We start from the raw sequence: 11,340 nt of genomic DNA on the forward strand, positions 1-11,340 counted from the left end.
ATATCGTCTCTCTTTTCCACCAAAACTATAGTTACTTAATGCTAGTTCAGGAGTCCTGGTGTGGTGCTGTAGAAAAGCACTGGACTGCAAATCCGTTTGAACCACAAGGTTGACGGTTCAAACTCACCAGTCACTCCTCAGAAACCCTATACAGTGTCGCTAAGAATCAGAAACAACTCGACAGCACTTAATAGCAACAACAACGCTAATTCAAATATTACCAGGCAAAAAAATGCTAGATAAATGATGAAGTAAAAAAAACCCTACTCTTTATTAGTTATTATCCCTGAGAAAGTTTTTTCCAAGTTTATTTTCCTCATGGAAAGTATTACCTACCCCATATGAAGGGATTAAAGTAGAGTATTTGATCTGGTAGATAAGAGGGGCTCATTATCAGAAACTAAAATTATCATTATCATCACCTTCTCTACATTTCTGACAACTAAAATGTCAAAAGAATAAGATCTGCCTTCCCTTTCCTTTGCCTGTCCAAACTCCAAAGTTACTCTTAAAATAAGTTTCAGGAAGACCATGATATTATGTGGGAATTTTCTATGTGTGATTTGAGAATAGAGGCTACGAACGTCAAATGCATCTAGGTTAGAAGCTGTGGGGGCAGGAAGTAGGTCTTATTACCTTCTTTATCCCTGTAGTGAAGATACCAGGATGTTAACACCACCAAAGTGCTAAGAGCAACAAAGTAGAATCATCAGAAGAGTTTCTGTGGCTTTTTCTGTAAGTGAAAGCTGAAATGTATTTTAAATGAAGTGTGATAGTTAAGGTTTTATGTCAACTTGACTGGACAAGGATTCCCTATGGTTTGGCGGTCAAGATGTAGCAATCCCCTAATAGACATAGTTAACTCTATGATGACTGGCTATGAGCAGGCACAGGTAACACTAGATGATTGGCTATGATGAGCCAATCAATTGAAAGGAGGTTTCCTTAGGGTGTGGCCTGCTCCCAATATAACAGACACACAGGAAAGACTCACTCTCTTTCCTATTAAATATGAACTTGGAACTCTCTACCTCTATGATTATAAGCAATTTCCTTGATATACATACATACAAAGATATACATACACAGATATATGAGTATACATATATATGTGTATATATGTAAACATACTCTCCACCTGTATGACTGTGAGCAATATCCTTGATATACAAAGACATATATACATATATATTAATATACATATATATGTATATATATACATGGAGCTCTGGTAGCGTAGTGGTTACGAATCGGGCCGCGAACCTTAAGGTCAGCGGTTCGAAACTACCAGCTGCTCCACGGGAGAAAGATGAGGCTTTCTACTCCCGTAAAGATTTACACCCTCGGAAACCCTGTACAGGGTCGCTATGGGTCGGAAGCGACTCAATGGCACTTAACAACAACAACATTTATCAGCAGAATGTACAGGAGAGAAAAAAAGGTCCAGAAGGCAGAATACGTTCTTGTTCCCACTTCAAAAGGAAATGGTAAATGGCAATGAAATGATATACGATAGGATGAATGTAAAACTAATGTTCTCCCATGTAAACTATCACATAATTCACAATAAAACATTAAAAAAAAAAGGAAATGGTAAAATGGAGTCACATTTATATGTCTCTTTAACACCTCCTTACAAAATAAACGCTGAATGTAAAAGCAAAAAATCCTTGGATTTCTTTCAGTTAGCAAAAACAGTACTAATGTAAGTCTTTCATTAAAGCAAAGTAAACTTTGGAAAAGCAGAGGACACTTTTACAAATATATTTGATCAGACATTATCGAACCACTTTTTCTCCTTGCAAAACCTTATCAGAAGCTTAACGGAAAAGGTATTACATGATGCAAAAGTCGTTTGCATAAGTAAAACTGGCTCTACTGAATGAAGGAAATTAAAATCACTACTACGTAAACACCACCGCAATAATTAGTGCAGGCAAGATCTACTGATAGATGCTAAAATCAGTGGGAAAAACTTCGAAAAGAAACAAAAGATTAGAAAAGTCTCAAAGTACCACCTTATTACACTGTAACTTTACAGTAGGGAAAACCCAGCAAACACCACTAGTGTGAGACGCGCCAACATCATGTGCCTCCTGATATCATCCTCTGAAAACAGCACATGACCTCTGTGATATTCTTGTCATAAACATGTAACCTCAGACTTTTCATGATAAAAAAACATCTGGCAAACCCAAATTGAGGTACATCTTACAAAACAAATAACCAGGACTACTCAAGAATGTTCTCAATTATTAAAGTCAAAGAAAGGCTAAAGAAGTATCACAGACTGAAGAAGACTGCAGAATCATGATGACTACATGTAAGGTGGAATCTCCAGTCACTACAAGGGTGATTGCTTCAAAATGCTAAGCCTGACTGACAGATGACTGTTAAGAACATCCTTCATTACAAAGTTGTTGTTGTTAAGTGCCATCAAGTTGGTTCCAACTCATAGTGACCTTGTATAGGGTTTCCAAGGAGTGGCTGGTGGTTTTGAACCACCAACCTTGCAATTCAAATCTACCTTACAATCTAGTGCTTATCCTACAGCGCTACACATCACAAAGTAAACAGAGTAAAATCAGATCACCTCAATTCAAATTTGTTTTTCTCATCCTTAAATTGTAGGGCACATTACTTCAAAACAAACACATGTAGAGAAAAAGGCAGGAAGGAAGAAAGGGAGGGAGGGAGGAAACAAGGAAAGAAATCTGGGTGAGATGTCGGTTGTTTACATTACCTAAAAAAATCTTGGAATTCCTCCTTTTTGGTAAAGCTCCACCAGATGCCCCTCTTACCTTCTGCAAAGGAAAGAGAAGATTGTTAAAACACAGACTATGGAATAAACAGTACTAGTATAGGAGCTCTGGTAGCGTAGTGGTTACGAATCGGGCTGCGAACCTTAAGGTCAGCAGTTCGAAACTACCAGCCACTCCGCGGGAGAAAGATGAGGCTTTCCACTCCCGTAAAGATTTACACCCTTGAAAACCCTGTACAGGGTCGCTATGGGTCGAAACCGACTCGACGGCACTTAACAACAACAGGGGACAGGCAGGGTGAGTACTCTCAGAGACTCTTAGTTGTTATCAAAAGCCAAGAGGAAATCTCCAAGCTGGATGAGAGAACCTAGGGCAAACAGGAACCTAACCTAGGTCATGAAATAGGTGAAGGGCAATGTTATTGTTCCACTTGATCATCTTTCCCAAATACAAAAAAAGAACTTCTGAAATGGAAGTGAGGAACCAGAAATTAAGGTAGACTTGCTGCTTAAACTTCCAATCAGCATGTGCTCCCAAGACAGCAATGCCACAAAAGGAGACACTTCAGAGACTTAAGTTTCAGTGTGATACAGGGAGATATGCAACTGGAAAGATCAGTCTGGGTGAAGGATGCAGACTGGGATCAGAGGTAGCATGTTTGAAAGAAGGGAGATTAGTCTGAAAGCTACAGTACTCATCCTTTTAAGGGATAATGAACACTCAGACAAGAATAGCAGCAATGGACAGGACAGGATGAACTAGAGAGCTAAGCCAGGTGACAAGAACTGGTCAGCAACCAGACATGGAAAGAAAGCTGAACCCAAAGGATGTCTAGGTCTCTAGAACCTAAATAATTTTGTGAAAGAGGGTAATCAGTTCAGCCTGGGCACAATTAGCTTGAAGTACCTACGAGATATTCAAACAGAAAAACCTAAGTCAGAGTTGGATGGTCAAATAGATCTTAGTTCTGGAGAAAGATGAATGTGGAAGGAATCAGCTTAGAAGTGGAGGTTCAAAAATATGGAGAACACTGTTAAGAAAAAGCAGCTTCCAGAGAAAGAAACTGTTGTTGTTAAGTACCGTGGAGTCGATTCCTACTCATAGTGACCCTACATAGGGTTTCCAAGGCTGCAAATCTTTATGGGAGCAGAAAGCCTCATCTTTCTCCCACAGAACAGCTGGTAGTTTTGAACTGCCGACCTTGAGATTAGCAGCCTGATTCGTAACCACTACACTACCAGAGCTCCTTGAGAAAGAAGAGACGATGTCAAACTGCATGCCATGAAATGTCAGTACTTAAGGGGTTCATAGAGAAAGAGATGCTAATGATGCAAATGGAGAAGGAAGAGTCTGAAGGGTAGGAGAAAAGTCAAGAAAGAATGGTGCCAAAGTAACTAAAGGAAGAAAAGTTCTAAAAGAAAAATAATTTCAAATACCCAAAATATCAAGTAAAATCAGGGCTAAGACATTACCACCAAATGTGGCAACGAAGCCCCTTGGCAATCTTAGTGGATTGACAGGAAGACAAATCAGTCTGCAATGCTGATCCATAAAGGAAAACATAGTAGAAACACTGAGGACAGAAAATCTTTGCAAGAAGCTTTAATTGATGGATGTGATAGCTAAAGGAGGACACCAATTAGAGGATACCTTTGTAGCAAGTTCTTTTCTGAGGTGAGAGAGAATACACCAGAAGAGGGAGCAGTTGGAGATAAAAGAAGAGGTAGAGTTAATGAGGAAAAAAGTCTAGCAATCTACTTCCAAAAATCAGCCAATGAACACTCTATGGATCACAACTGATCATGGAGATAACACGGGAATAGGCACAGTTCTGCATTGTGCATGGTGTTGCCATACACTGGGAGCCAATCAATGGCAGTGAAAAACAACAAGAGTTAATAAAGGAGCAAGTTTCTCGAGGCATGGAAAACAGAATCCTGAGGGCAGATGCAACACAGGGAGAAAATGTGGAAGTCCATACAGATGGGTTTCCATGAAACAAGAAAGAAGTGCAGTGAGCTCCTATTCAAAGGTCCCTGTTTTTGATTTGTGAAATACAAATCAAATAGTTTTCTGGTACCCAAAATTTGGAGTAGTCACTCAGGGAAGATGGATAGGGGATAGACTAGGTGGTAAGCTGGCAATGGGAGGGCCCAACAGAGGCAGATGGCCTGGAATACTACACGATCCCAAACCACATGATAGAGCAGGGTTTCTGGTAGCCCATATATGGAAGCAGAAGATGATGCTAATAAATGGACTAGTTGGTGTTCTGCAAGAAAGTTAAGGAGGCAAACAAGAGAATGGAGATCAGCTGAGAATAGCTTTGGAAGAAAGTTTAATGTAGTGAGTGGATTATGAGGCTAAAAGGAGGGTGGAAGTGACAGAATGGGCAAGTTACAGGCTTGGAGGCCTTGAGGAGGTAGAAGAACAGACAGAAATAGGAATAAAGAAGTGAAAACTAAAGGGGACTGTTGTGGTCAAACAAGGAAATATTTAGCTTAAAATTTCGGAGGCAGAGCTGAATGTACAAAATTATCACTATTGGACAATTCTGCCTCTAATTTGTAACACTGAGCAAGGCATTTCAGTTCTCTGGGTCCCAGTTTCCTAAAACTCCATCACTTTACTCTAAAGCATATGGGACAAAGTGAACTTCATAAAAATTGCTATATAGCTCCTAACAGATATAAATTATATAAAAGTAAATATAAATTATATATTAGGCCAACATTGAGTTTATGGTGTATCTGACTTCATGGCCTTTCTTTCTCCTTCTCCTCTCCCCACTGTTCAATTTTGGGATCTCAACTTAATTAAGAACTCAAATAAAGAATCTATATTAGGTAAGGTAGGGTGAGAGGTTTGATGAAACTCCAGTTAACATGGACTATCTTGAAAATCCAAGATACTCTACACAGACAACTAGAATTAATAGATAGAATACTTGATAGAAATATCAAACCAACATTTGAAAATTAATAGTATCCCCAAACACCATCAATAACCAATTAATGTATATAACAAATAAAATAAAAGATATCAGTAACAAGGTTAACAAAAATTACAAGGTACCTGGGGAAAATATGCTAACAAAATATGAGCACCTTTATAGAAAATTATAAACTATCAAACCAAACCCAATGCCATCAACTCTGACTTATAGCAATGCTATATAGGGTTTCTTATGGGGGCAAATAGCCTCATCTTTCTACTAAGAGGCAGCTGGTGGGCTTGAACAGCTGACCTTGCAGTTAACAGTCCAATGCCTAACCCACTATGCCAGAAAAATTCTGGAGGGAGAGAAGGAGGAGGGAAAAATGCTTTTTCTACCAGATATCAAGGCCTGTCAGATCAACACAGAGAAAAATAGGGCCAATTAAACAGAATTGAGAACCTCAAAACATATCCAAGTGTTAGTGACAAGTTAAAACATATATATTTTTTAAAACTGGCAATATAAATCATGGAAAAAGAATATGCTACTTTATACATGGTGAGGCAACTAATAATCAATATGGAAAAAAATAAAAGTAGATTCCCACACTTCACATGATACAAAATGAAAAGACAGATGAACTATTAAACCTAAAATGTTAAAACACAAAAAGGTTTCTTCTAGTAGATTTTTTAAAAAGTGTGTGTACTTTATGACTTTGAGTTGGAAAAAAATTTCTTAAACAAGATGCAAAAAATACAATTCATAAAAGTTTAATCAGTCTAACCACATCAAAATTTTAAGCATATACTCATTAACATAGTTCATAAGCACAGTAAAAAGAAAAGCCACAAACCATAAGAAAATATTTGAAACACAAATAATAGACAAATGTTTGTATCCAGAATGTAAAAAGAAAAACTCAAATTAATTAAGAAAAACAAGCAAACATTAAAAAAAAAAAAAAAAAGCCCAAAGAAAATGGATCAAAAATATAAATAGGCAAATTCAAGAAGAGAAAACCAAACTGGTCAACAAACATTGGAGATGTTCAACCCCGCACTGAAGAAATGTCAAACATTTAGACACTGTTTTGTAACCACTGGATTGGCAAAAATCAATAGTCTGACTATGCCACGGGTTGGTGAGAATAGAAGAAAACAGGAATCCATAATCACTGAGGATAAGACTACAAATTGGTGCAACCACTCCGAAAAGTTATTTGGTAATGTCTAGTAAAGCACACCCTTGAGCCAGAACTTGCACGTCTAGATATATTTCCTAAAGAAATGTGCACATGTGCCCCCAGGAGAAATGTATAAAGATGTTCATTGTTGTCTTATTTGTAGCAGAAAAAAAAAAAGGAAACAACCTAAAAATTCATCAACACAAGAACAAAACAGTAAATTACAAGGTATTCATTGGATGGAATATCAAATAATTATTAAAATAAATTAAGTACATCCAGATGCATCTCAATATGGATAGATTTAATAAACAATGTTAAGGAGGAAAACTTTAGGCATAATTATAGATACAATTGTATTTATATTTTTAAAAACATATAACACATTACTTTATATTGTTCATAATAAAATATAATGACCTGCATGGGAAAGAGAAACAGCAAATTTACAACAGTGCTTCCTGCTGGGGAAGAAGGGGGACAAAAAGGACTAAATTTTCAGAAAAACTATTTTTTTTCATTGAAGTAAAAAATCAAACGTTCTGATTTGGGGAACCATGAGTTTTTCTAGTGTTATTTTCTGTTGTTATTTGGAGGACCATGAGTTTTTCTGGTGTTACTTTTCAGCATGAAAGCATGTTTTATTTTCCAATCAGTCTTTTAACAGCTCCAATCAGAGAGAAAATAATAATAAAACTGGTTAAGATAACGTTGGAGGAATCTATGAATTGTTGCAAATAGTGTTGTGTTTGTTTCCCATCACCAGAGACGATGAGAAACTAGCTGGACATAGAAAAATCTCCACATGACAAACCGCACTGAGCCAGCATTACAGTTAATATAGCTCACCTCTCGTACATGTCTCTTCAGGTGCATGTATACACTCTGTCCAGTTTTTCGAAAATGTCTTTCAACATGTTCTCTTCCGAAGGCCAAAAATGTATTCATGCATACATACAGTCCACCTTCGGAATTCTAGAAGAAAGAGACAGGTTACATCATTAGCCAAGGGCACCTAGCCAAGTAATCTAGATAAAGCAAAAAGGAATGGGAAGAAGGAAGGCAAGCAAAGAAGACAAAGTGTAGCAAAGACCACCATGCTGTTGGAGTCACTGCAATGACCCTCCAAAGGCTCCACAGTCACCCACCCTCAGCTTCCACTCAACCCTGGTTCCATGTCCACCTGTGCAGGTGAGCTTACACTCACAGTCAGAGGAGATCTTCCGAGCTGCCTGGGAAATAAGCATGCTTGTCCAGCGCTCCAAAATGGAGTAAGGGAAAAGAAGGGAGACAAGAGCTGCAGCTATCATCACTGCAATATTTTCTTCCCTATTCATCAGTGTAAGTGTCTAGGAACAGAGAGCTGGAGCTCCTTTTACTAAAGACATTGTTCCTTTTCTGGGGTGACACATGATATTTGACGATAAATGTTGTTGTTGTTAAATGTCATCGAGTTGTTTCCAACTTACAGCCACCCTGTATAGAGTTTCCGAGGAGCAGCTGGTGGGTTTGAACCACCAAACCACGAACTTTGTGGCTCACAGTCCAGTGCTTAGCCTACAGTGCCACAACTTAATAAATTATAACTTTAAAAGTCAAAAACATAAATGAAGTTTTATCATAATCATAGGCAAGCATTACTGTAGACCTAGACACTGTGAGGTAAGCATTGAACTGCTTACTGAAAGATTGGTAGTGGTTCAAGCCCACCAGCCACTCCTCGGAAACTGTATATACGGATACTATGAGTCGAATCGACTCGACAGCACATAACAACAACATGTGCTAAAAGAAGGCCTGGTGAGCAATGGTTAAGCACTCTGCTGTTAACTAGAAGGGTAACAATTTGAACACACCTACCAGCTCCAAGGGAGAAAGACCTCACAAGCCGCTCCCTAAAGATTAGATCACCTAGAACACTTACAAGGCAGTTCAACTATGTCATATGGGGTCACTGTGAGTCAGAATCGGACTCAAAGGCACCTAACTAACAGGTGCTTTACCAATATTATTTTTAATCCTAACAACCCTATAAACTGGTTATTATTTCTATTTTACAGTTAAAAATAAAAGCAAAGCAAAATCGTTGGCCCAAGTTCAATTTGACTCTATTTCTCTTTTGGTCCCTTGACATCACGTTTCAAAGTTCAGGAAAATATTCACACTGCTACAATGAGCAGCCAACAATAATGCTCACATCTTAGACAGTTTATTTTCTATCCTAATTTCATCTCTCCTTTTTGCTCACTTTGCTTAACAAGCTTCTGTGTAAACTTGGCCTATAAAATTACCCATCTTTTCCTCCATGGAAGTGATTTTAAGAGTAAGTTCCTATTATTCCAACCCCTCTAAAAAAAAAAAAAACACACTTTGCAACACCTATGAAAATGGCCAGATTTCAGTACAGCATAAATCAGAAAATCAAAACAGATATTGATTTTCATGATGTAAATGAGCAAATAAGTTTTAAAGTTCAAATAGGTCTAGATTGTTTATTTTTTTTTAAAAAAGTGTCCAATAACAAAATTCTCCAACATTATATATCTATGATATATAGGCTAGGGCATAAAAGATAGTAGGAAAACACAGATTTGTAACCAGAGATCCTAAAGTGTGTTTAGCGCTGTGTCCTAAGGCAGGCTCATTCAGTTCTCTGAACTTCAGTGCTCTTCTGCATAAGGAAGGTTTTAGCAGTGATTCCTACCTCACAGCTCTGGACCAAGTTCAAAGGGAGTGATACACATGAATGGGCTTTCTGGGCTACAAAGCATTACGGAAACAGATTATTAGTGACTGTAAGCTAAATTTCCAATGTGCCATTTGTGTGTCTTATCACTTAAGTTATTTTCTAACCTGGAAAAAACATGTAGGAGGAAGAAAAAGATAGTCTGTTTGGCCACATACTCATGGGTTAACAAATATTAATCTGGAAGAAAAAGGAGTGAGAGAACTGAGACATTAGCAAGAAAGAGAAGAAAAATGGTACCATACAGCAGATTTTCATAAGAAAGATATAGAATGACTACTCAATGTAAGCATTTATATGAAGTCAATTCTAGGACAATCAGAAACAAGCAAAAAACAACCCACTCCAGGAAGTAGATTCCGACTCGTGGCAACCCATGTGTTACAGTATAGAACTACTCCATAGGGTTTTCTTAGCTGTGATATTTACCAAAGCAGATCTCCAGGACTTTCTTCCATGAACCACCCACTTTTAGATTAGTAGCCAAAAGCAATACTCTTGATAATTTCGCTACCAAGAGTTTTTGACTTATTAGAGAATTCTGTTTCTGGAGTTACTTGATACTGTTACAAAGTACATAACCAAATAGAAAAACGGTTTGGAATTCAAATATTGATGGTGTCCACATTCTACTACAACTATCCATGGGCTTCTTACATCGGGCACACACACAACCGCTGAATGGCACCTGCCCCTCCTCCTGGAGGTACTGAGATGGAAGCTCTGCAAATAGACTTCTCACCAGTTCTAAACACTCAGATGCACTAAGACAGAAAATCCTCCCAAAGCAATCCCAAACAGAGCCAACACCCCAGCCTAATGATCTACTCTTTCGCCCCTTTCTATTTATTACCTGGCTCGGCTTATTGATGTCTAGTATTGGTCCTCAAGCATACAAAGTCAACACTCCATGCCATGTGCTCTGAACAGCTTTTCTCATTAATGATGGCCTGATAAATCATTCCTATTACCCTTGTGATCAAAGCACAGACGGTGGTTCACAGTCTGGGATCAGAGTTAAGCTAATTGACTCTTAGAGTTATCGAACCCTCAAGCCCATCCTCTCATTAACCAGCCAAGCACCCATTAAGATCATTACCCCAGAAAGCACAGCACAGCACTTGCCTGCATGCCATGACAAGCGCAGCCAAGAAATCAGGTAGACTAGAGAACTGTACAAATTGACAATGAAATGCAACTGGAAAATAAGAGGGCAAAACACAAAACATGTTTACAGTACTAACAGTAAAATACTTTACCAAATTGAAATAGGTTACAAACAAAATTCATATAACTTGGGGTTGATTTTTAAAAAAATAAACAGCAGGGTAAAAATGGACAATTCCAGAAATGAATTCACTCTTTGGTAACTGCTTAATATACGTTAGAACACAAGAAACACAAAAACTGTGGAAAGAATCATTAATACATGTACTGGTAAAGGGAAATGAAGTCCTGGTACATGCTACAATTCTGACGCACGGTGATTCTATGCTCAACAGAAGTAAAACACTATCCAGTCCTTCACCAACCTCACCATCATTGCCACGTTTGAGCCCATTGCTCGTGTCACTGGGCCAATTAATCTTTGATAACTTCACTCTTTTCTCCATTGATAAGAATGCTGTGTATTGGTCCAGTGGTGAGGATTTTTGTTTTCTTTACATTGAGATGCAATCCATACTGAAGGCTGTGCTCTTTGATCTAA

General features: G+C 38.1%; 1 protein-coding gene across 1 annotated transcript in view; it reads right to left on the reverse strand.

Moving 5' to 3' along the window:
* The window catches only part of USP13 (ubiquitin specific peptidase 13 (isopeptidase T-3)), a 164,259-nt gene that overhangs the window by 103,552 nt on the left and 49,367 nt on the right, over positions 1–11,340 (reverse strand). Inside the window, exons 2-3 of the mRNA XM_006867718.1 lie at positions 7,736–7,861; positions 2,744–2,804 (exon numbers count right to left, since the gene is read on the reverse strand). Coding sequence (XP_006867780.1) covers positions 2,744–2,804; positions 7,736–7,861 — 187 coding nt within the window. The remainder of the gene's footprint in view (positions 1–2,743; positions 2,805–7,735; positions 7,862–11,340) is intronic.

Source organism: Chrysochloris asiatica, unplaced genomic scaffold (assembly GCF_000296735.1).
Source record: "Chrysochloris asiatica unplaced genomic scaffold, ChrAsi1.0 scaffold00108, whole genome shotgun sequence".
NCBI lineage: Eukaryota > Metazoa > Chordata > Mammalia > Afrosoricida > Chrysochloridae > Chrysochloris > Chrysochloris asiatica.